This window comes from Ochotona curzoniae, unplaced genomic scaffold, assembly GCF_017591425.1.
Source record: "Ochotona curzoniae isolate NIBS_2020 unplaced genomic scaffold, NIBS_Ocur_1.0 contig_1302, whole genome shotgun sequence".
NCBI lineage: Eukaryota > Metazoa > Chordata > Mammalia > Lagomorpha > Ochotonidae > Ochotona > Ochotona curzoniae.
The window spans coordinates 13,884,879-13,912,332 of record NW_024465035.1 but is presented as its reverse complement, the minus strand read 5'-3'; the positions used below and the strand labels follow the sequence as shown (position 1 = coordinate 13,912,332).

General features: G+C 38.7%; 1 protein-coding gene across 7 annotated transcripts in view; it reads right to left on the bottom strand.

Annotated features, from left to right (window-relative positions):
• The window catches only part of RBMS3 (RNA binding motif single stranded interacting protein 3), a 632,648-nt gene that overhangs the window by 18,016 nt on the left and 587,178 nt on the right, over nucleotides 1-27,454 (bottom strand). For 5 of the 7 annotated variants that reach the window (XM_040963914.1, XM_040963885.1, XM_040963912.1 and 2 more), the window contains one exon: nucleotides 26,927-26,974. The exons of the other annotated variants lie outside the window; for them this stretch is intronic. In XM_040963914.1, coding sequence (XP_040819848.1) covers nucleotides 26,927-26,974 — 48 coding nt within the window. The remainder of the gene's footprint in view (nucleotides 1-26,926; nucleotides 26,975-27,454) is intronic. 7 annotated transcript variants of the gene reach the window in all.

Sequence of the window (27,454 nt, the reverse complement as noted above, 5' to 3'; positions counted from 1 at the left end):
CAGTTCAATTCTCTAGATACTTACAACCTCCTTAACACTTTCCATTACTCCATTATGTTGTTATAGTTTATTAATTATAAAAATATGTAATTTGCTAAAGGGATGGCCTCTTTAAGCAAGAGAGTATGTAAGGTAAAGCAACATTTATTATTAGTCTCTAAATTTGAAATCATCAAGAATAAATGACATAAATTATTGGGAGGGTCCTTGCAGAAATTTCTGTGGATGCACATCTGACCAACCAATGTCCTGATGTTCTGCAGCTCACACGATTGTTTCTCTGGCACACAAGGCTTGCTTCTTTATTTGGGAACAGGAAGAACTGAAGGACTTTTCAAGACCAATGAACAACAACAACAAAAAATCCTCAATGCATCTGGAAGCTTTCTTGCTTTCTCTTTAAGCTCTGTGAGAAAAGTGTTGTGGGGTTGGGTGGAGAGACTTCAGCCAAAGTGAAAGGGAACTCATCCAGACTACCACACACATAGTCATTCCATTTCCACACAAACCATTTCCGCTCAGCGGTCACAGGCCCACACAGCGTGAACCCCAATTATCCCAGTAGACTGGAGCTGATGATACAACCCTACAGAGGAAATGCTGCAAGTGCCCCCATATGACCTTTGAAACAAAGTTCAGTCTCCACAAGAGTCAATAAATATAGACCTTTCTTAATATGTTTATTTTTCAGCCTAGAGATTTAAAGAGACAGGAGAACATCACCTATGCATGCATTCCAAATATTCATATCAGAGATTGAGTAAACATGAGTGCAGAGTATATGAAAGGAGAAAAAAAGGAGAAGAAAGAGAGCAGCATTCAAAAAACAGGTAAGATAACAGACAGCAAAAACAAGATAGAGGGCTTGGTAGCATGGCTCCATGGCTAAATTCTCGCCTTGCATGCCAAGGAATCCATAGGGTTGCCAGTTTTATCCTGGCTGCTCCACTTCTCACCCAGCATGTGGCCTGGGAAACCACTAGAGGATGGCCCCAAACCTTAGGACCCTGTACCCAGAAGAAGCTCCTGGCTTTGGACAGGCTCTGACCTGACCATTGTGACCACTTGGAGAGTGAATGAGCAGATGGAAGATTTTTCTCTTTGTATTTCCTTCAGTCTGTAAATCTCCCTTTCTAAAAAACAAACAAACAAAACAAAACAAAATGTAAACAATGCAAATGCATCAGAAACCTATTTGACTGACCCTTCTTGGAATTCTGCATATTCAGGGGAAACACATTTATATGATACTGCTTGATCTATAGAATCAAAAGTGATTTTAGCAACACAACAAAATAAAGGAGGAATTTCTGCCAAAGGATGAGTTGTACCATTCTCACCCCCTGGACGTGAGAATTCAGAGCCTCTCCGAATTCTGTGCTCTGTGTTAGAGCACAGAAACGGAGACTTGAAGGAAACCGTCCTCCTGTGCAATAGACCAGCATATACTCTCTATGCAAGAACTGAAGGTCAGCTAAGAAAACAGTGTGTTTTCTCCCCCTTCTCCTTTTAATAACAGCTTGCATGCAGGATCGGGGGTGGGGATGCTAGCAGAAAAATTACTCCTAGCACTAAAAACAATTTTCCTGCATACAACAGATCTTTAAAAAAGATCTATATCCAATTATAAAATAATTTAAATTAAACCAACAAACTAAAACAGGACAAAAAAGGAGGGAGAGGTATAGAAGTAGAAATAGGCTTTTCTATCAGAAGATGCACCTGTCTAGACAGTGAAAAGCACCTAAGTGGATGCTCTGGGCGACCACTGCTAAAAGGCATTCTGAAGGCAGATGAGAATGGAGTCGGTGCTAGTGAAGTAACACCGAGCCTCAGGGACACAGAAAGAGCTGAAGGTTAGACGAGGCTAGAGAGGGGATCTGAGAACGAGACTTCCCTTTTCCTTTGCACTTAAGTAAGGAAAGACTGACTATAACAATCACTTCATTTGCAAGTTCCAGTTGAGGAAACTGAAAGAACAAATGCACACTTGATGTTCTTCACTTTGTTCGCCAAAGCATCCAGGAGTTCACGGTCGAAGAGAACTGATGGAGTGTTGTAAGTATAAAGACAAATGCTTGAAATTTTACTAGAATTCTCTGAATGAATGACTACATTGGATTTTACTTCACTGGTAAATTACAGAGACGTGATTTGGAACAAATGAAATAACTTCAAGTTCCATTATGGGTTTTAACTGTAGTAGGGAGGTGCCAGGAAAGCGTACTTGAAATAATATATTTTCTAGGCCAGTGAAGGAAAGAAGGAGGGAAGTGATGGTCACAGTGACAAAGGAGAAATGCAAGAATGAAGTATGGGTAAGCTGTTGAAGGCTTTAGGATTTCAGAGAGGTGCCTTGCTTTCAGTTCCAAAATGTACTCTTTCAGACACATGGCTGGAAATATATGAGGTGAAGGTCACTCAAAACAGGCAAGTCACAGAACACTGACACCAAGGTGTTAGGGAGGTAGGAATGAGAGGAAAGATGACAGTGATAACCAAAGGTCATAACAGTGTGTTGGGGTGGGTGGCTAGCACAATAGCTCGACTGGCTAATGCTTATCCCTCAAGTGCTAGAATCCCAAATGGGCCTCGGTTCATGTCCTGGATGCTCCACTTCCTATCCAGTTCTCTGCTGTGGTCTGGGAAAGCAACACAGAGGGCCCAAAGCCTTGGGACTCTGCACCTATTTAAGAGAACAGAAGAAGCTCCTGGCTCCTGACTTTGGATCAGCCCAGCTCTGGCCATTGAGACTATTTTGGGAGTAGTATCCCCAGTGGATGGAGGATCTTTCTTTTTCTCTCTCCTCCTCTCTGTAAATCTACCTTTCCAATAAAAATAAATAAATCTTTTTTTAAAAGTCATAGTCAACATACAGGTAGGCAAAAGAGGAAAGCATCCTGGTGTGGTGTTTATCATTAAAACGCTAGAGAACCTGCACAAGGTCATGAAGATGCAGCGTCGATATGGACTTTCCACACTTCCTCTCAGCTCCATTAACTGGAAGGAAAAATGCATTCTCTATTTGAGGGAACAGTTCAGGAAGAATTGATTTTTTTTTTTTTTTTTTGTATAATAGGAGAAAAGGGAACTTTCTGTGCAAGGCCAGAAGATGCATGAGAATTTATCTTTGGGTAAAAGAAAAAGGAAAAAAGAATACGTGAAGTAAGGAGTAAATGTCTGGTCCATTTGGCAAGCAGTCCGGAGTGTCTTGCAAATCAAAACCGTGTGGAGGAGCCACAGCAGGCCAAATTAGGATGGTGATAGAGCAGATAAGGATGAGCCAGTTGGCATCCAAATTCCGGACAGAACAGATCAGTCCTCAGACTTTCCACCAGCCTGACATAGAAATAACTGTATGGAATGTTTAACCTGTTACTGATTTTGCATATACATTTTGCTTTCCTTTTATCACCCATGCTTTTTTTCCAATTCTCTCAGGAATTGGGGAGAAGACTGAACATTTAAATTTGAATCCATTATAAGCCTCAGCAGATGTTTTCTCTGCTAAACATCTTGCCAAAAGAACAAATTTTGCAAAGGGCAGTTAGAAACCACCTTGGATATTATTCTAGACTCATTAGAATTTTCAAATTACTTACAGTGAGAAGGGGTATCTAACCCTAAGTTATCATTGCTATTGATCAGAAAATCTTTGGAAGATCCTGAAAGCTTCCAACCGCAGAGTAATCTTCCAACATAGCTTATTCTAGTTTTGCTTCTGTTGTTGTTTGTCTTAAGTGTATATCTTATATATAACATTTATGTTTATATATAATGCTTTAGAATATACTATTGTGTTCACATAGTATTTATTGGTACCATCTAATGTGATACGTAAGAAATATCCTTATTTTACAAATACTTTGGTTTATTTTCATAGATTCTAACAGTTTAAGATCATCACACCTTAATCTAACAGCAGACTGAAATAAATGTAAATGAATAATAAATATGAAGTTCCTTTAGATATTCAATGGAAAAAAAAAAAGCCAAAATGCAGCTATCAACATTTTTTTTTTAGAAAATAGTGTTACCTAACTAAAAGACAAAGTTCAAAGTGATTTTCAAGAAATTGTGAAGTGAGATCTCTTTGAACTAGCATCAGCCAATAAAACCATAGGAAAATACATCTATTTTGAAATGGTCAGCATGCTAGACTGATATTGCATTATGCAGAATCTGTAATTCCGCTAAGAGCACACTTATAACTGCATATAATAAGTAATGTTATCTACATATCGCTATTTTCTTTCCTATTGTAAAACAAAATGCAGAATGATTGGTCAGAGTCTGAAATTACCATGCCGCTTACAAACGGGAAGGTTTCTGCCATGTGACCTGGGCTTCTGAGTGTGCTTCCATCACTACCTCCTCTCACTAAGATGGACTGCATTGATTTGACGGGCGGTGGATTGCATTCCCTTTCCAATTTACTCACAGAAATCCCACTCGCGGTCCTATTAGTGAAGACTCAGGGTTGGGAAGTATTGGACACACAGTGATCAAACAATTTCAAGTAGGGTATGAGGATGCCTTTCTGTGCTTAACACGCCCTTGGAAAACCTTGTCACAACTGGATTTGAGGAGCCTCTCCCCGCTGCAGGCGTGGGCTCCTGCCTCTTGCAGTCGTCAGCCTCCTTCCCTTTTGTACTAGCTGTTCTGCACGTTCCAGACACACAATCTTACCCCCCCACACTCCCCGTTAGGACCATGTGTTTATGGTGGATGGGGGCCTGCTGCCCACAACGATAGGATCTCACAGTCCATGAGCTGACACATCCCTCTGAGCCTTGCCTCTTAGGCACTTCATGCTTTCTTATCCTGTCAGCACCCTTAACTGCTACTCATGGAACCTTCTCCAACAATATTTGGCCATCCATTCAAAATGTCTATTCAAGTTCAACTCACCCAATTGGTTTAAATATGTCACCAATATTTATTGTAACATTAATGACATGTTTATAATTAAGTCTCTAATTAACTGGAAGTTTTGAGATCTCTTAGAAAACCCAACCGGGCTATGATCATCAGAATTGTGTATCTACCTTACAACTAAAAGTCTGTCACCTTGCCTGAAATGCTATCACTAGAGTTGGATGTTAATACAGTCAGAAAGTGGTATTTTACCAAGTGGTTCATCTCCAATAAGGACTTATGGTGTGGGTTAATTTTAATGAAGGAAAAAATAAATTATGAAACTAGAAATGATTGAGTACTCACAAAGATACAATGTTGTGGGCCCCGGGCAATAGCTTAGTGTCTAAATTCCTTGCCTTGTCTGTGCTACCCAGAATCCCATTTGGGTAACAGTTTGTGTTCCTTTCAGCTCTCTGCTTGTGGCCTGGGAAAACAGCAGAGGATGACCCAAAGCCTTGGGACCCTGTACCCATGTGGAACACCAGGAGGAGGTTCTTGGCTGTTGGATTTGGATTAGATTAACTTTGGGCATTGGAGCCACTTGGGGAGTGAATCAGCAGGTGGAAGATCTCTCTCTCTCTCTCTCTCTCTCTCTCTCTCTCTCTATATATATATATATATATATATATATATATCTTTCCAATAAAAAATAAATAAAAATCTCAGTATAAATAAATGAACGAATAAGTAAGATGTGAAGTTATGAAATAAAGTTCTAGAAAAAAAACTAAGAACATAAAATGAAAAGAAAGATGATACAAAAGAACTAATTGATTTGCATTGGCCATGCACATTCTAGCGAACCCTTATTTTAATTTATTCTGGAATTGTGTTTCTGCCTTTATACTGCTCCATTTTATTGCCTTATCAGTTTCCCACACTTTTTCAGTGTTGTTAAATGCCAACATTTCTGTATGTAGCACTAATTTAACTCTTGTCCTATTAATTTTTACATCTATCGTAAATTAAATTGGATATAGTACTTATGATCCAAATATGCTACTTCTATTAGATACTTTGCATAATTTATGAACTCATGATAAGCTCCTCAACTTCTTTAAATTTCAGTTACTCTATGTGAGTATAATAAAATCCAGATTTAAGTCTTTGATAAGCTCACCACCAAAGAAACTACTATGGATTCCTGTTAAAACAGTGTGTTACAAATAATATTCAAATGGGGTCATTGTTCCAAGTATTATTTTCTAACAGATATTCCTCATATTACACAACTATGGGTGAATACATATGAGGAATGATGAAATGAACCAAGCGTATCAGATTTTTATTGTACATGGGGTTCAAAGTTCTTTTTCTCTCTTCCTTTCTCATTATTGGCAACAACCAGTTTTCTCCTGTAAAGGACTCCTTGGGCTTTAATGTGCAAATGGTGATTGGTAATTCTCTGTCGCCTGGAGGACAACTACACTTGCTACATTTCCCAAATGAAAAATGCCTTCGAACTCTTTTTTAAGTACCATATTAGTATTTTGGAATACGGGAAATCATTCCCTATGACCTCAGCTTTCTTACCTGGCTTTACAATGGAATTACCTGGGAAGATACAAAAAAATATTGATGCTTGGATCTTACACATGGATATCCTGATCTCAATGTCTTCTAGTGTGTCTCAGTAACTGAACATTTAACACACACCAAAACTTTAACTCGGCTACTCCCGGGAAATGTTTGGCAGATTATACTTAAATGTGTTCCCCAAGGAAATAGATGTGACCCAAATAGCAATGAGGTTTAATTGATGAAATTGTGGTGAGTGCTCTGAATTTTGATTATTCTTCTGTAAGATTTTTATCTTGCATTAAAAACAGGAAAATAAAACAGACCAAATATATTCCCCAAAGGAACAGAAAGCAGTCTTAACAAGAGATAAATAAACACACGATACAAATTTTTCCCAACACTATATAGTCCTCAACCACAAAAAATAAAAACGCAACAGCCTCATTAGCAATGAGTCAAAGTGAATCTGTAGGCAGTGAAGGTCAAGTTGGGTGTGAAATTAGGGACTCAGTTGAGAGCTCTGTCTCTAGTTTTGTGCATTTTATAAATACAAACAGTGAATAATCAAGATTAGGTGATGCCAGTTAGGAAAACAGCCTTAATATCTAAGCCCAGTATAATCCTCTTAACTGATATTGACACCAGAAGAAAATAAACAGGGCCAATTTAGTCACCATCCTAATTGTTAGATGCTCAAAGGAATGTTCCAGGCAGGCAGAGGCTTTCCCACACGGTGTATTCATTGATAGGCATATGCATTCCATGAGTCTTGGTCCATTCAGAGCTCTAAAAAGACCTGGGAGACTTCACAACCACACACTGGCGCAGTTATCTTTATAAATAGCCATGACTCCCTCATCTCTGAACTAAGAAACTGATGCCTCTTTAATTCGAAAAGTGAGCTTTTAAGAACTAACCTTCCACAATGGGTACACCCACTCTGTGAATGTGTGGAGGCTTTGGATTCCACCATTCTTGGCATTCCTAAATACATATTTTTATTCGAAGGATGCCACATAATCCAGACAGAGCTGATTCACTTCTGTTCATGGGACCCAATATTATCCTAATCTTCAACCAATGTAAAATTCCACTGGTTGCTTTAAGAAAGCATCATGCTAAAAAAGGAAATCATAATTGTTAGTAATAATAGCAAATATAACAGGATTCTGGAAAGAAGGAAAAGATTTGTCTAACAGGGAATGATTAGCATGTACTTTTCTTTTGCCATGAGGTTAAATCTTTCTCAACATCTTTACTATTTGAGCCTTTCCATATCCACACACACACTTGTATGTGCTTGTCTAATGGACTCAGAGCTGTTGTTTCAAGACTTGCATGAGCATCAGTATCACCTGGAAGGAGGTTTTATTTTTTGTGTTTTTAAAGGTTTTCATTTCTATTTATTTAAAAAATTTATTTGTAGAATTTATTATTTTATGATACAGTTCCACAGGCTCTGGGATTTCCCTTCTCCCCTCTCCAAATACTTGCCTCACCGCAAGCACATATACATACTGATTTGCCCTATAATATTACAATGATATAATGTTTCATAAACAGTTGTAAGTCTGTCATTCTGCTTGGATATGTTAGTCTCTATTATATAGTTAATATACATCCCCTTAAACAAAAAGTGGTAAAACAACAACAGCAAGAAAAATTGAAACCTTATAACAATGTGACATTAAATAGTAGGCTACCGAATGACCAATGTGCGGGTGAAAAAATTGAAAAAGAAAATGAAAAACCTTCTTGAGGAAAATGGTGTTACTCTATGACCTCTGAGTCAGTAAAGAATCCAATTAGAGAAAAAAAATATTAGAAGAAATGAAAACAAAAATAAAAACATCAAAACCTATGAGGTGTGGCTTAAACAGTATTGAAAGGGCTATTGATCTTGTATAGTTTGCATGAAGAATCTCTGTTTTGAATGAAGTCAATTCAGGACTGGAGACCTCGTGTTTATTCCAAGCTCTGAGTTAAGGCTGATGCTGCTAGAATGGGATCACCTCTTGGGAACTGATGGAACAAATCCTTAAATGTGAAATCTGGAAGGCCAGAAAGACTGAGTATCTGTTATAATTATCCTACAGCTGATCTAATTCTCACAGCACATCTCTGCTGGGGACCGCCATGATCTTCATTTACATTTGAGAAACCAATGCCATAGAAGTCATGTATGGAAGAGCTGGGATTTCAGGGTGATTTCAGGCTGCTCAGTTGTAGGATGTGGGGGAAGGCTTGTCTGTCAGTGTCAAATCCTAATATCTTCTCTGTTTCATCTGATCCTACATGGAAGACAAAGTGATGGAGGGAAGCACCACAGAAATGAATCTAAAAACATCACTTCCATGCAACAAGAATGACCTGATTGTGTTGGTTGCTCTAATCTTCACTTTCCCCCCACACAGTAGTGATTCTAGAGGAAGGCCAGTGGAGCTTGTGTGCTGTGGTTTAGCTGTATAATGGCATTCCATTCTCAGTGAGATTTCTGAGAAAAAAGTATTTTAGAAGCTGTGCCCTGTACATATGTATACAATTTACTATCCCGAGGAACCAATTCTTCACATGAACTTGAAGTTTAAATGGCTTAAGCGACGAACATACGTGTCAATAGCGTGAGTTGCAAAGCCAACTCTTTATAAAGTATAAGCTAAGGGCAAAATAATTCAAACCAATTGAGAGGATTTAAACACACAAAACAGATATACACACACAGCTGTTAGCTGAACTGGCCAAGTTCACAAAGTTTAATCAAACATACTTTCCTTAACGTAATGAAAATAACAGGGGTGTTTTGTCTGTGTGGATGGCAAAAGACCAGAGCAAAGGCAGAACTGACTCCTAGTTGACATTTTTATCCAATTTTTTATAACAAGGAACATCAAGGAAGAAGCCATGTCTTTGAAAATGAAAAATCCAGACAGAAACAAATCAAAAAGAAAGACATTTAAGACACTAATTGATATTTCATCTCTATGAATACTGCAAGTCCACAAGAATTTTCAATGTCATTTGCAAAACATTAGTTAAATTCCTTATGGACGATGAGGATAAATTAGGACAAAACAAATGAGAAAGAAAGCAAGGAAGGTAGCACTAACTTTCCTGCAAGATGAAAAGCTGATTTATTTGATCATGTCTAAAATTTCTCTTTAAGGAAAGTCAGCCTCTTGTCCACTGGCTGGTTGTCTTTTTAGTCAGCTCTCAATATAATAATTCATCACAAACTGAATGAGTACAGTGCTTTTCAATTTTATTAATGAAAAAGAGTTGAAATGATGACTTGGCCCGTTATCATTCACCTAGATGAGGGTTTTAGTACCAGTGAAAGGCATGCCACAGGCTACTGAAGAGCTGATGAAAGGTGGGGATGAGATGCTGTGACATTGGGCCCAGCGTGTTTGTTATGTTTCCATGTGACACACCTGGGCAATCAAAGGGCATCAAAGTGTTTTCAGAAGGTTACACTGAGTAATCAATTATGATGTCTCCAGCAAGATAAACGAATGTGATGGTTATCTAGGAGAAGCAATTAGCAAATTGAAACCCTTCTGATAAGTGGCATAGCCCAAGGGCAGTCATATTGGTAACAGAAGACAGGTTCCCACCAATGTTTCAAACCATTTCATGAAAGAATCCCAATACTTTCACTTTTCCAAATCTTTCAACTTTTATTTAATTGTCTTTTGCATTAGTTTTTTTTTTTAATCCCACTCAGAAACCTGTTGTTAAATTGCCAATTGTCTTGTGAATTCTGTTTGTTTTTCTCTTAATCTTTTTTTTTTCTTCCTAAAGATTCATTTATATTACTTGAGAGTTACAGAAAGAGATCTTCCAACTGCTGTTTCACTCTCCAAATGGTCGCCATACCTGGGATTGGGCTAATCCAAAACTGTGAACCAGGAACATCTTTCAGGTCTCCCATGCGGTTGCAGTGGGATTCGGATTTGGGCCATCCTCTGCTACTTTTCCAAGACATTAGCAGGGAGTTGGATTGGAAGTGGCACAACCAGGATTCAGACCCACACCCATATAAAGTGCTATCGCTGCAGGTGGAGGATTAACATGTGATGCCACTGCGCCAACCCTTTCTTGTGCTATTTTAATTTTCTGAGGTGAAGATTGGAGTCAGACAAACAGCATGTATATAGCAAGTCAGCATCCTGGAGGCTTGTGAATGGAGTAGCAGTTAAGACCTCACTTGCAGCTCCATGTTGGAGAGGCGGGGTTCACGTCCTGGCTCGGCTGCTGACTTCAGCTTCCTGTGAATGGATGTCACATGAGGCAGCAGGTGTGACTCAAGCAGCTTAGCCTCTGCCACATGGCATGACCTGAGACCCACTTACTGCATCCTGGCTCTGGTCTGACCACGTATCAGATGTGGCAGAAATTTGGGGAGTGAACCAACTGGTGAACGATCTCTTTTCTCTTTCTGTCTCTTATTTCTCTTTCTCCTTTCAAATAAATAAAATTCAGGAACAAAAAGTACTGAAATATTCTTAGCACTTTTAAAACAAATATTAACAACACTCATATATAAATGTATCATGAATTCAATTAATAAACACTGAATGTTTACCATGGATCAGATAATGCTGATTCAGGGGGCAATGAGTAATAGTTATTGATCTAGTAAATTTATCATTTTAACTATACATAGAAAGAAAAAAAGGATTAATGTGAACGTCATTTTTAATGCCTCCAATATAGATATCAGTAGTCCTATGTCTAGGGAATTTATAATTTGGTTATATGTAGAAACAAAGGTAATTCACCTGAAAATGGTGATTTAATATGCACAATGTTATAAACCAAAGGGATAGGAAAAATGACAGCTCTAAGAGAATGCACGAGGATGAATTTGGATTCCAGCAAGAAGAAAGTGTCTGAGGGCATCACTGCAAAAGCAGTCAGCATACATGAATTTGAGAGTAGAGGGAAAACAGAACACGGGGTCTGTTCATACATGCTGCGTAGCCACAGATGCAAAGATCCAGAAAGTTTGGCCCATCCTGGAAGCGGCAAGCAGGTTTTTGACAACAAGAGCTCAGAGGAAAGAGGATGAGTTTTGAGAAGAAGGCATCAGGATCCACAGGAGGCCAAGGACTAGGGATTCTATCTCTGGGCTGACAGAAGTAAGGGAGGAAGCAGGACATGCTTAAGATGATGGCTTTGGATAAGCATAGAGTCTGGGCTAAGGAAGGACACGGCACAAATCAACAAGACTAGCTATCATGCTATACTTCCAACGAATGACAGTTACCTGTGGGGAAAGGGACTTTTCAAAAATCACAAATCCTATGTTGTAAGGCTAATAGAGAATATTCAAGCATTGGACAAATTCAATGTGGCTGGTATTTTGTTCTCCATACTTATTTGGAGAATTTATTTGGAGAGAAAGTCAGCTGAAGGTATGTGCCTACTCAGTGGTTGCTTTATTGATATGGAAATTTTGAACATCTTGTCACAAAGTGAGAATTCTTGGTTTCTGCATCCCAGGCACATCAATCCAAAGACAGGTGGTAAACTGTGCACAGTATCTCCAGTGTCTGAGGGAGGCCAGCAGGTACTAACAGAAGCCTTTCTACATCACTTCTGGCTGAGAAATTCAGAGATTCATGCAAGAGATGGACCATTAAAGATGGCCATGACAGGGCCAGTAGAGATTGCAGATATCACAGAAGATCTAAATAGATCCCATGCCAGCAAAGGTAGAACAGAAGGGACTCACAGCCAGACCCATGCTACAAATAACTGTGACCAGTACAAAAGAGAAGAGTTGGGAGGTAGATTGTGGGTTGTGTTGTCAAATATCTTGAACACATCATTTAGTGAGTCCTTCTTAATGCTCTTAGACCTTGACTTATGGTTGTTGACCAAGAAAAAGAATACATCGGGACTCCCCATTTCCAGAATTTAATTACAGCTCATAGTGCTCCCCAAAAGGATTTAAAGCAGATTATAAATAACTTAAAACACTGAAGCATAATAGACACAGTGAATCAAAGATGCAGTCAGCAAGAAGGCTATTAAAATAAATGCCATTTATTTTATGTTATCAGAGTTAGCACAGTGTTCCATTAGTCATGGTGCCTACTAGCTGAGAACATAAACATGTTCATAGACTTTTTGTAATCAACAGAAATGCTTGTCCCATTGAGTTGCAAAGCAGCAAACACTATGCAGTCTGGGGAGCAACAGCCATTAAGGAAGCAAAGCAAGTTTCCAAGAGCTATTTATTATAGTATCCTTCAAACACAGCGAATGGCATTGTGCCAAGGCATATTTCATGAAAAGCTGTTTTTCAGGGATCAGTGGGACACAGTCATGCAGGTAAAACAGCTTTCTCAGTTTAATCCAGGGATAAAACCCGGGGAGAAGATATACACTACATAATATTTCAATGTCCTTCAAAAATATCATTCCTCTTAGCGAACGGTCTGAAAAAGTGTGAGTCAGAGTGCATATGTAATTGTTATATTGTTTGGCAAGCACTTGAAATCTGAGAATGTCACTTGCCTTGTTGCTGGTGACACATGGGTCCATGTGTTTTAACCATCCACTTAAATCGACATTGGATTGATATCCTCAAATGGGGAAGCTAGGAAGAATTTAGGAGAACCCAGGGAATCCCCTTTTACTTGGACAATATTCCTTGCAGAATAAAGTCTGTTCTCATACCAAGATGAGTGAGTAACGACTTCACTGTGATTCCATGGAATGTCACACTCAGCACCTGTGCCATTGTAGAATTATCCCTTTAAGCCAACCACAGGCTGAGTGCTGCACCATTGCTAATATTCCCTGGCATTCAGTTTAAGGATTGATAGTAGAAAAGATGAATTTAGGTAAAGAAATCTGATCTGGACTCTTATCTGACAGTTATCAGGGATTATTATGCAATATAATAATTCATACTCATTACTAATGACCATATCAAATAGATTTTTAAAAATATCAATCTCAAAATTAACCCCAAAATTTTTGTGAAGGGTGACTTTAAAGGGGGAAGACCAGGTGATGATGCCAAGAAAACATTTCAATAATAAAAACAAAGAATGATAAGGACCTGGGCTGGACTAAGATAATAGCATGGAAATTGGAGAACAGATTCAAAATGTAATGGGGAAATAGAATCTATATGAACAAGGCAGACTGCATTGGGATAGACTGCACTCAAATGCCTATTACATCTGTACCTTAATTAGCTGAAAGAATCATGACTTGCCAGTTTATAAGACTGTGCATTATACTCTAAATTCAGTTGAGTACTAAGCCATCTGTTCTCACCCGTAAAGAAGAGCTGTACTCCAATCCACCGCCAAAGACTAAAACAATCCTTATTACAGGTACACTACATTAAAAAATATATATATATTGGCTTAGAGAAATCACAGTTAGGTTTGGCTGAACACAACGCAAGCCTACGGAATAAACCGCATGCAAAGGCTTCGACTGTGGACATGAAGTTTGAATTATCAACACGCCAGCTAAGGGTGAAGCAATTGACGAAGGTCACTTGAGAAGAGGGAGAAAACGCTGGCACAGAAATCAAAATAAAGGGTTGGGTAAGCATGATAGAGCTGGAAAAGTGGAAGCAGGTGCCATCTCTGAAGAAAGAAATGAACAAAACCAAACTGTTCTAAGTTCGGTGCCCTGGGAAATCTCCATATTTCATTAACTACCAGAAAACTCAGGAGTGAACAATTGAAGAGGTTAGAGAGTATTCAATACCACAAGACCACAAAAACAACTTCAAACAGTTGGGATTAAGAACACAGAAGGAAAAGTTAAAGGTGACAGAGAGAGAATCTTGGTTTGACGAAATAGGAGCCCAGGAAGAGAAGAATAAAGAAAGAGCCATTTGAAGTGAATTGAGACTTTAAAGATACTTTCAAATGTATTTGTTTTCCCACAAAGGAGGAGATAGCCCTTTCTGAGCAAAAATTGCAGAACTTACACATTGAAACTCAGAAAGTGATGATGTTCCCAACCGAAGCGGTGTGAATATGAGTATACTTTGAAAGAAAACTTGTAGAAGACCCAGGCATTCCTTCAGAGAACGACTGTGGCGATCCAGCGTTAGACATCGGCCACAGACAACACTCAGAATAGAGGATGCAGTGTATTCTTGCATGGAAATTCATCTTGGCTTTCCCAGTGGTTCCATATACACTCGGCATCTCAGAAAAGTAAAACACCATTGTTAACCTAGCTCATTCTCACGGTCCTCACCAAGGTCTTTCAATGTTTGATTGTATTTTGTCAGGCAATAAATGTCCTGGGTATAAGGAAAGAATTAATGGAAAATTCTAAAATAACCTCTCATTAGCTAGTAGCTACTTGCAAGGTCATAGCATTCTACACACCTTTCTGCATAAACCCAATGACCATTTTCCCTTGGCCCGTTATGACTTCAGCCCTAATGGACTTCTCCCACCTCCCACCCCTAGTAAGAAACACGGCTCACAATCATTCTATTATCCTTGAATTAATTATGGCACCCAGTGCAGAATAAATTATCATGTCTAAAGTCCTTCCGAAAGTTACAATGCATGGGCCCAACGTGGTAGCCTAGTGGCTGAAGTCCTTGCCTCATATGTGCCAGGATCCCATTTGGGCATCATTTTGTATCCTGACAGCCCCACTTCCCATCCAGCTCCCTGCTTGTGGCCTGGGAAAGCAGTTGAGGATGGCCCAAAGCCTTGGGACCTAGCACCCACATGGGGGTCCCACAGGAAACTCTGGGTTCTTGGCTTCGGGTCGACTCAGCTCTGGCCGTTGTGGACACTTGGGAATTGAATCAGCGGATGGAAGATCTTGGTCTCTGTGACTCCTCCTCTCTGTATATCTGACTTTCCAGTGAAGAAGAAAGAAAAACAAACTTACAATGCACCAACAACTTGCAGAATGATTCACGCCACACCTCTTCCTTTGAGACGCCCCAAGCTTCACCTGATGAACTTCCTTTCCGCCTTTTTGCCAAGCAGTGAATCTAACTTGGTCTCTCCTCTTTCACAGGAGGCTTTGACTTTCTATAATGAATATGTCAAATGTCACAGGGATTTTTTTTTTTTTTTGCCAACTTCACGGATTTGACTTTCTAATGTAGCTGCTTACTCAGGAATAAAATTTCAATTTCCTAAGAGTCCTGAGCCTTTCCAGATCTGAGTCTCGTAGGCGGACTCTCAGACTCAGAACAGGCACATAAAGTAATTAACACACAGTACATCGGGGCCCTGCAAGCCATCAGTCTGAAACCAGCAAGGTCCTGCTGCCAAGTAAAACATTTCCACTTCATATAAATCCAAGGGGCTGTTGGCTTGGAGTCCTTGCAACTGGATGGTTTGTCTTTTTAATAAACTTCATGCGAAGTGATTAGTGTTGTGATATTGTTTCAAGTTTACTTGAAAAGCTGATGGCTTTTCAATCAATATTTGAGCAAAGGAAAATCATCATCAATGCACCAAAGTTCACTGCTCATTTCCATATACCACACTACACTGAAAAGGTTCACATTAAGCAAAATGGGAAGACTTGAGGTTGTGTGGGAACCACGTGGATGGCCAGACTGTCGCTGAAGTCTGATTTCACTATAAGAAACAGTCAAAGCAGCTGTCAACTGGCTGGGAAGTTGTTGAAATGACTGTATGCAGATTGAATGAATTAACCTAAGATTTAGAAGTGATTTCAGAATCTAGAATAATTGAAAAAAAAATACTGCCCACTTTATAGACAGATTTCATAATTTGAAAAAATTTACTTCAAATTCCATCTACTGTGATGAATAGAAGTGGAAAACTTTAGATATCACTACCACTTATATTATTATATAATCTTGCTAATTATTGTCATCATAGCCATTAACACCTTTATTTTCACCTTGCTAGTAAGATTCATATTTTTCGCATAAACATGTCTCCAAAACCTCTTATTCTAGTACTATTATTAAAATTTCAGTAAATTATACATATGCTAAAGCAACATCTCATAAGATTTAGAAAACACATGCAGTTACTATTTTATGGGGTCTCTTGTTCAATGAATGTGCCTGTTCTAGAATTCAAAAAATTTAATCTTGTATCCTGTATTTCAACTGTCCATTATGAACCTTATTTGTTTCATATTATTATTAATAATTTAGCTAGTATATGCTTCTAATTTATTTATTGCGCTAATTCAGCTAATTTAGGAAAACGTATAGAGAACTCCCTCTATATTGCTTCTGTTTTTAGATACTGGATTTAGAGATTCGATTTTAAAACATTACTTTCGTTTCTTCAGTCTATCTCAACAAATATTAGGTTAACAATATTTCATAACATTTGACATGTGGGTCAAATGTGCCAAAGTCCTCGCCTTGCATGTGCCGGGATCCCATACAGGTGATGGTTAGCATCCTGGCTTCCCCACTTCCCATCCAGCTCCTTGATTGTGGCCAGGGAAAGCAGTTGGGGACAGCCCAAAGCCTTGGGATCCTGCACCTGTATGGGAGACCTGGAAGAAGCTCCTGGCTCCTGGTTTCGGATCGGCTCAGCACCAGTCGTTGTGGCCACTTGGGGAGTGAATCAGCGGATGGAAGATCTTTCTCTCTGTGTCTCCTCCTCTCTGGATATCTGACTTTCCAATAAAAATAAATACATCTTTAAAAAATCTAAGCATGCTTCCCTAGTTCTAAGGGAAACAAGAAAAGATGCCACTTTTACTTAATGTCTCTAATGTATTAGACACTTACAAGTTACTTTGGAAAGATTAAATCAATAAATTGTTGTGTACAAAAGACATGCTAGTGTGTTCTCATCTGTACTCGGGTGGTCAAAAAGCAAGTCACCCAAAATTCAATCATTACTGAATCACAAAATAATGAAAATAGAAATCTCATGCTCCCTATTAAGTATAAGTTCTTTTATATTTTTTTTAAAACCATCCTTTTATCTACTCATAGAGTCATGTGTGTGAATGAATAGAAACAATGCCTGCTGGTGAATTTCTTGGAGCCATTCATAATCAAGATTATCTTTCAGCTTGTCTTTTCACTAAGGCATTATAGTATACCAACTTCCCATAGCCCATTGGCATTTCATTTACTTTTTGCTATAGGAATTATAGTCTTCAAGCTTTCAGGCTGAATTCGTGAAGGGCTCACAGCATTAAGACTTGTACTAAAAAAATTAAAAACATAAATCAGGTAACAGTTGAGACCAGCAGAGTGAGCAGGATATTGGGAACACTTGCAGTACGCCCCATCTTACTCCACCTGTCTTTATAGCCAGGGCCAAAAAAGAAACAGATTTAGTTGTTTATTTCAAAGTGCCAGTTTGAAAGAAGTATATGCATTCATTGGTTAAAGATTCTTGGCAAAGCACTGAATACAAGGTATGAGTCTATATTTGCTTCCTTGGACAAAATAAGGAACAGCCTATCCACTGTGGCATTTTTTAAAAGTTAGTAACACTGTTTACTTACGTACCAGCTAAGCAGAGGTTAAAAAATTAATTTTAACACAGAGAAAGCATTTCCAATAGGGACTTGCAATCATGCGGTTCAGGCTTTTGCTTTCTGATTAACTAATGTAACACAGAGTCTAGAGAAATGTTAACGTGCCTGTTTGGCAGTATCTCTCCAGGATCAGATGTCACCAGCAAGCCTCTGGCAAGTGCTGAATCACAGCTAATTCATGGTTGGATTCTCTGACAGGCGCCTCAAGTGCCCACTTTGTGCCTTTGATTAAAAAGGGAATCATACGCTCTCGGTGCCAGATGTGCTGATTCCTGCACATCGGAAGCTTCCTTTAAAGTCGATCCTGGCCTTGAAGATTCTCTCTTCCTCTCTCCAGTCCAGCAGTCTCTGCTCTGTTGTCTGTGACTAAGGTACAGTGTGACACGATGTGCTGTTACTGTGATAGCTCTGACTGTTGCTTCCAGTCAGTGAATGATTTAGCCACAAACAGCATTTTGTGATGCTCAATACTACTTGATGTGTGACGGGCATTTTCCTGGCCTTCTCCATTTCAGACCTTTATTCAATCTATGGTTTATATGCTATCAGGAGTATTTTCCATTACTGCAGGGTGCAAAGCAGAGTACATCACTTGGACAGTACTTATGCAGAGGGAATGGAACAGCTGACAGGGGTAGCTCAGGAGCAAACAGTGGGCAGGTGCCAATGACAATAGCAGGAACAAACCTACCCTCGCTATTGTGACACGATGTAAAATATACATCTGTCGTGAATTCTTTGGGATCATACATGAATCACTTTTCCTGGAAATGTGTAGAATATGAAAGTCTACCATGTAAAACTGAATTTACATTCTGATATCTTAGTTGATGAGCCCTTGCTGCTTGATCACAGAAATAAACTTTAAAGGGCCTATATTGTATGAGAATATGAAAATCAAATATATTTGATGTCTCAAAACATCAGCACTATAAATCAATTACATATTACAAACTAAAGCACTCAGCACCATGATTTTCATCCATTTTCTTCTCTTTCAGCTCTGGCTTGCTGGTATTTCTTGTGCCTCCGGTGAAACAGAGTACAGAAAGGTTAATCTTAAAGGAGAAGCCTGTCATACATATGGTAAAGAATGCCATAAAGTGATAGTCTTTCATTTGAAATATTTGTGGAGATAAATCAGTTATACCAGACATGGGCATATGGGGTCCTAAAGACCAAATCCAGCTTGCTGCCTACATTATAAACCAAGCTCCAATGGAATCCGGCTTGCTTACTTCTTTGTATCATTGATATGGCTATTATTAAACTCTAGTGGTGAAGTTGGACACCTGTGACATAAACTTTATAGCAAAGTATTGCTAGAGTTGAAGCAAAGGACGCGCCTACTCAGGTAAGTTACTTGAATGGATCAATCAAAATTGCAATCCCACAGGAAAAGTCTTTAATCTAGTGCCACCTAGTGTTTTGTTTTCGTTTGTTTTGTTTTTTGTAACTTAATGAAGAAAACAAGCATACCAGCAACGACAGAGTTAACTCAGCAGGTGCATGCTCTTTATCACAGACCTGTTCAAACATCAAGTGCAAAGCCGACTTGGCAGACTATTCTTATGGTGTCTGATATACGCTGTGCTAGTTGAGAGTTCTTTGTAACACTGTCTCCTGTCATTAGATTTTTCACTATTTGAGCAAGAAATGCAGTACTCCTCTCTACTGCTTACACCTGCTTCCTTGTAGCACTGGAGTAAGTCTGCAATATTTGTTGAATAAATGCAAAACGATGGGCAAAGTCTCTCTTATCACAACTTATTGAATAGGAAAAAAAAATCAATTCATTAGTGCATTTAAAGAAATGCAGCTTTGTAATTACAGGAAAGGCTCAGTGCTTGAGGAAAAAAAATGAAGCTGATTTTCACGTGTGACTTGTGGGAACGCTTGCAACTGTGCAGGTTCTTTTACAGTAAATACGATTTAGTGGCTAATTGTGGCTAATTGGAGGTACTAATGGACGTAATTTTTAGTTAAGAGATGGGAATCATTTGTAATTAGCTCATAGTGTCAGTGAAAACAAACGTTGACAAATGGTTTGTTTTTTTGGTAAAGTGCCTGAAACACTGTCTCTCAACCCCCTTCACTCTTAGGGTAGTTCCAAACGGTCATTTTCATTCTAGAAGCGGCAGCACAAAAAATAGAGTTCAAGCGAATCCTCGATGGAACGTCATTAGTTGAATATGAAATAGGCTTTCTAACAGAAATTTATATCACAAACTAGCAAAAGCAATGTGAAAAATAATTGTGTGTGTCTGAACTGTGAATTTTGTCTTATTTAGGGTGAGATTCCATATGGGGAATTTTTTTTTTTCCTTAGAGCATAACTTCTAGAAATCTAAGACCGAAGGAATTCATATTCAGCTGGTAGATTATGATTTACATACATGGATCTGGAGTAGGCTGTGTCTGTGAATTTGTACAATAATGTTTACCATTGTACTGTATTTTAGCCAGTGAGTAAAAGGGATGTGGCAAAGGATAAGCACAAACGCGTTCAAGAAGCTCTTTTTGATGCGTATTTTTAGCCTTGGTTTTCAATGTTTTTTTTTTTTTAATCCCAACTTCCTGTTCAGAAGTCCACGATTTTGCAAAAAGGAGGATGGATCTTGATCCCACTTCTGATTTGTGTCTTTTGGTTGATCTCATGCTAATGCCCTTTAGGGAAATTAAGCTAAAGGCAATTGAGATAAAATTTGACTGAACTTATCTGTAATTTTCATACGTGTTTCAGAAAACAAAGTCATGGATTAAAAATGTTATACTCACCATTTACACATATTTTCTTCATTAAAATATTCTTAAAATAGGAAGATCTTTAAGGCGTTTTAATAATTATGGGAAAGGAGCACAAAGGAGAAAAGAGATTCTTGATTTTGGCAATAAAGCACAGGGGATTGTTCCCACACTCCATTTCGCCCTTGAAATGAACCGGGCACCATATAGATGAGACTATGTAGTTGTGGGGAATATTAACATTGTTACATCAGTTTTCTCTTCCCCACACAACTACTTTGAAAAGTGCAGGTACTCTTAAAGCTTCCACAATTACCTCCAACTCCTTCCAAAACAAAATATCCCATAGTCACTCATGCATAGAGAACTGCAGAGCCCCAACAGAACCAAAGCCGGGCATGCAAAAAACACCGCATTCAAATAGCAGGTTCTTATGCTCCTAATCGCATCGCTTCCTTATCTTCTGTCATCGTCATTTGAAGTCTTCCCTGGTCACCTCCTTTCTCGATATGAACTTTGCGAAAAAAATGATTTTTTTTTAAATTGAAAATGTCACAGTCAGGTATTGCACCTTCGGCCAGTCCTTCTATCTCAATGAGCACTCTAATCTTTCTATGTTTCTGCTTTCTTCCTAAGCCCCCACACCCCACTGTCTTCTTTTGATCTTCATAATCTTCCTGCAAATCATTGAAGAAAACTGGCCGTTTTCTTACTCTACTTTTTTTTAAAGACATGTTTATTTTTATTTTTATAGGAAAGGCAGATACAGAGAGAAAGATGCTTCATCCGCTGGTTCACTTCCTAAGTGGCCACAACAGCCAGAGTTGAGCCCTGAGTTGAAGCCCAGAATCAGAAACTTCTTCTGAGTCTCTCACGTGGGTGCAGGATCCCAAGGCCCTGGGAAGTCCTCCACTGCTTTTCCAGGTCACAAGCAGGGAGCTGGATGGGAAGTGTAATAGCTGGGACACGAATCAGTGCCTACGTTGGATTTCTGGCTAATGCCAGGAACTTAGTGGGCCCCTCTTACTCTACTCTGAACTTCAAACACCCAGTCCAGTCCTTCCAAGATCACAGCTATTTCCCGGTGATCCATTTCAAGTTTTGCAAATTTCTGTTCTCCCTCGGTCCTTATGATCTCATCTCCCAATTAGTCTCTGCATAAAATTTCACTTAATACTTCAAGTGAAAGTTTTGTATAATGATACCCAGTGGTTTCTTTTCAGGATTTTATCAATAAATATGCCTGTCTTTTTCCAACATCCCTTACTATTGGTTTCTTTGAAGCCTCACACCTATGTGTCCTTCTGTATCCAGTGTTCTCTTTTCTAGTCTATTTAAAAAGCGGTTGTTTTGTCCTAGTCCTGTGTTTTCAAAGTTTTGTTCCATATATTGACTCTAGGCACATTCTCCTGGATGACATGATTTAATTTCATGTTGTCACTCTGAAATTTACCTCCATTTTGGATGGATCTTTTGAGCTCAAAAAAATGCATCCAAACTTGTGTGAAACATCTCCCCGGATACACTGAAGAAATCTCATATTTAGCGATTTCTAAAATGGTCTTATCCTTTTGCTTGGGAAACTTCATTTTTTCTGTGGTTCGCATCTTAGGAAATAATGCCTTATCTTGTTGATTTCTCAAAACTTTTTTTTAAAAAAAGATCAATTTATTTACATTGGAAAGGCAGATATACAGAGGAGGAGAGACAGAGAGGAAGATCTTCAATCCAATGGTTCTCTCCCCAAGTGAACGCAATGGCAGGAGCTGAGCCAATCCAAAGCCAGGAGCCAGGAGCTCTTCCAGGTCTCCCACCTGGGTGCAGGATCCAAAAGCTTTGGGCCATCCTAGACTGCTTTCCCAGGCCACCAGCAGGGAGCTGGATGGGAAGCAGGGCCACTGGGATTAGAACTGGTGACCATACGGTATCCCGGCTGTCGTACTGAGCCCGATTTCTCAAAACTTAAAAGCTAGATTTAATCCTTCTCTCTTCTTTTATTCTAATATTCAGATGGCTTTTAAGCCCTATGGGTTCCACCTTCTGAATATGTCAAAAAAACTTATCAACTCTACATTGTCATTGTATTGTCATGATCCAAATGACATCACTGTGGTTTCTCCATTGGATTGTATTCCTGAGTTCATTTCACTCCTACTTACACCTCTCTCACATACATTTTTTTTTTGTTTGTTTTTCTTACCTTACAGCCAGAGTAATAACGTGCCAACTTAGGATTTTTAAAACATCTTTGTGTAGTGCCAGCACGATAGACTTGTTATATCTAGTGATGTTACTCAGCTAATGTTGTTCTCCAGGGATGTTTTCTGTAGTCCTTGCTTCTCTACCAGTATCATTTGTAGTCTCCATGAATTCACCGTACTCTTCTGCCCGAGCCTTCACACAAGCCAATGCTCACCCCTTGTTCTCTGTGGCTTATTTTTCATTAAGCTAATTCACATGTGTCTTTACGTTAGTTTTTCTTTTATTCACCGAGACTTTTTCTCTGACATTTTCTACTTGATGGAAGCACTTCACAATTGGTGGAGAGATGGAAGTGAACAGATGTCTGTTCTGTTGCAAACACATTTTGAAATCCGAGCACAGTTTATTTACAGCACACATTTTCCATGAACTTCTTAAAAATACCTTGAGCGTTACTTGTTTTCTGTGTTATCACAGTACCCAGTGTCAAAACTGATTAATATGGCAGTGGCTAATAATATTTGGGCACTTATTTCGTGACAAAATTTATTGTAATCAGATTACATACAATTTATCTCATCTTATGCCCACAAAATTTTTTTATTTCTCCAGATGACTAATCTAAGCTATAAGGAAGCTAATTTTCCCAAGGTTCCAGAGCTAATGAATATCCAAAACAGACTGTGAATTCAGACATCCTGTTGATAAGTTTACAGGCATAAATATTGTATTGCTTTTCCTGGAATATTTCTTACATGGTTTTATATTTATATTCAACCTACAAATTAGAGCCCGAGCTCTTAGGGTGGTTTTGTATCCTTAAAACCCGGCACACTTATCACCACATAGTATATTTCCCACAAATGAATATTCTTAAAATGAATAAAAGGACAAAATGATGTATGGTTCAGAAGGGTTCTTAGCCAACATCAGATTTTCCTGACTTAGCCTCATTGATTTGCGACCTAATCACTCTATACTGTTTCCTGTACCTAAGAGTTATACATCTAGTATTATTTGCCTATGTTTCTTCCCACTCGTAAACAACTGGTAAACTTCTCTTCATTCTCCCAAATCCAGCTCAAAATTCACTTTGTTCTTAAAATTTTCAAATCTTCCTCCTATATTCTCGTTCCTCCGTATTTCATACATTGCACAACACAAATAACAACATTATGGCAGGCTCCTCCATCCCCTGGAAGGGTCTGTTTTCTCTTGGTGTTTGTCTTTTCAGTATTTCAGTAGCATCAATGTAGGTTTGAAATGCCAATTGAACAAAATTAGGTTGAGCTATGCTCCTTTTTAATTACCAACTAAGATGTCTTAGACTCTAATATCTAGCAAGTTAGCAACTGCAATGGCCTTTACAATGATAAAGAAGTAGTTTTGCTGGCTAATATTGGCACCCTGAGAGCCTTCGGAAGAAAATAACACAACACCCTTGCCCATTCAATTTTCCTGATGTGACAGGGATTAGTCAACAGATATACAATTGTTCAGAAGTGAATGAAACTCTATCACCAGGAAACTAACGTTTTAGCAAAAGTGTGCAATATGTAATTCATCAGATCTCAAATACCTTTGACATCCTTCAAAATATTATTTTCTTATTTACTACTTGTTGAATCCCTTCTTTGGTGGAGCGTTAAGTTCATGATAACAAAACAAAGTATGCCATTGCAAAAATTATAAGTAAAAAGAAAATAAAAGAGAAGGGAGGGTGGGCGTGTGGGTGAGAGGCAGGAAAGCACGGGAAGCATCATGCTCTTAAATCCGTATATATAAAATGTCCGCATATATAAAATACAAATTGGGATGATTTGTATTCACCTTAGATAAATTCAAAAAATAAAAAAAAACCCACTTCTCCCAAAAAGGGGAAAAACCCAAAATGCGTTTTCATGTTAACTCTGTATTTGTCCTGTCCTTCATGCTACTGTTGAAAACTTAGTACAACTTTTTTTGGTGTGTGTAAAGATTCCAGACCTGGGCTTTCTAATAATTCCATTGAATTCTTCTTCTTTCTAAAGAACATGCAAAACCTCTAGATTCGGTCTTTTAAATTGCTACTTTATCAAGTTATCTGACATCTCCAGAACTTTAAATAGCTCCTGACGATGGAGCCAGATGGCAATTTGTCAGCTTAGTTTCTCATCCTGAAGTCCTGTCTTAATTTATCTCTGAGTTTGACCCATGGCTGATATCTAGCTAGTATTTCCTATATTTTTATTGTTTTGTTCATAAACACTTGGAAAAAAGATTCAGGCTAGTTGAAGTCACACACCTGTTTATGTGCTTTATAATAATAATTGTTACATATTAAAAAAAAAAAACACTGACAAATGGTCTTGTGAAGTGAAGATGCCAAAAAAAAAAAATGATATTAAGCATAGTATTAGGGACCAGCATGGTAGTCTAATGGCTAAAGTCCTTGCTTTGTATGCACTGGGATCCCGTATGAGCACAGGTTCTAATCCTGGTGACCCCACATCACATCCAGCTCCCTGTTTGTGACCTGGAAAAGCAATTTAGGACAATCCAAAGCCTTAGGACTCTGCACTCACATGGGAGACCCAGAGGAGGCTCTGGGCTCCTTGCTTCACATTGGCTGAGCTCTGGCCGTTGTGGCTGCTTGGGGAGTGCCTCAACAGAAAGAAGATCTTTCTGTATATTTGACTTTCCAATAAAAACAAAAATAAACTTTATAGTAAACATAGTGTAAGTTGGGTTGATTAAATAAACTTTCTTCAGGGTTGGGGCAAAGTGTTCCATGAGTAACCTAAATGATGCTGGCACATTAAATATGATTGTACACTTTGAGCAAAGAGGTGACATTCAAATGAAGAGAAATGCATAGAGGTCTTAAAGAGTCTTGACAGGTCTTTCTAGTTGAAAACTAACTCCTTGTGCCTTACTAAACTCATTCTTGCTTGAAGTTCCAAGGTAAGTGCTCAGTCACTGGGTTAGGGAAACAAGTCACAAGATCTGAGAAAAGGATGCTGAGTCCAGCAAAAGGAGTGGCCAAGGGCAGGACCTTTTCTGCATGAAAATTGCCATCAGGTTACCAGATTGACCTATCCTGTGGGCTACTGAATTTTATCTCTTGTCTGGCATTGTCTCTCCAACGTTCTCCTTGGTTTTGATTTTGTCTTTGCCATGTGGCACGTCAAAAGACCCAGGAGTTCAACATCCTTCAGACCACCAGTATTTTATTTAGTTAAGAAAATATTAACAAAATGGAAAATAGTGCTTATTTCCCCTCTGCTGGAAACTAAAATTCAGAAGTAAGATGAAATTGCAAAAGGATTTATGCAGTTCAAAATAACCAACCTCTCCACTTACATATGCTTCTTATAAACTGTACCCCTGGATTGTGTGAAAGAACTTGAATGCTGCTAATTAAAATTCTTAAAACATGAAAGTGTTCTCAAATTAACCTCAGCTGCTTTGTTGCACAATGGAATTTTGGAAGCTCCTATTTTGATATCCAAATAATAATTTTAGAACCAATTTGAAGTTTTGATTCATTCAACAAACAGTTATGTTGAGTGCCTACTACGTGCTAGGCCCTGTGTTTAATGCTGAACAAGCAAAATAGGGATGACTTTCTAATTTTAAAAGAATTCTGGTCTCTAAAGCAGTGCTCCTCAAACTGGCTTTGTTGTTATTATTAAAGCATGCCATTTGCTTCTAAATATAAACTCCTCCTCCCAGGCCTCCAAAATTCTGATGACCTTATCTAACACTCAGAATCACTGATACATTATCTCTGTCTTCTACGTGTCCTTGACGGACAATGTGTCTTTGAGTTTTCATTCTTTTTTTTTTCCATCATATCAACTTTTTCAGGGTTAAAACTAGATGATAACATTACATATAATTTTCACAGCTACATACGCCCCATGCCAAACAACTTGAAATTGCCACTGCCCAACCCTGTTGAGGATCACTGCTTTAAAGAGTTTTGGAGAAAACCAGGCAACCGCCATCTCACCCCTCCAAGGAAGCCTTAAAGGAATTAGAATTTTCCTACCTGACACAACAGCTGGTGGAGTATCATAATCCTGTCTTGGGATTGAATCTTTGAATGAAAAGAGCATGAGAAAGAATGCAATGAAGTACAAAAGAAAATAAAATAGAATCTTAGTTCTAAAATGTGGAGAGTCCAAATGTGTGTGCTGTGATCAGCTAACCTCTGGGCTTCAAGTGGTCAAGTCTTTGCAATCCTCAGATTACAGCAAATACCATGGTTTGGTTTCCATTTCCACGTTGACCAGGTTCTTAAAATCAGTGTGATCTTCCATGACCGAATAGTGAGTCCCAGAATATGTTCATTTTCCTCATTGAATTAGTTACCCTCTCTGGCTGACCCAAGAGATTTTTTATGAGGCAAATCAGGTATTCATAGCCCAGTAATGCTATGAAATAAAGCCCTGAAGGACCAAAGATGGAACAGAAATGTAAAAGAGATATGTACATGTACCACATTCCCCATGTCCCACAGTCTATGGAGATAAACGCATTTTTGAAGCCAAGGGCTCATGGTCCTTTGAGCTTCAGC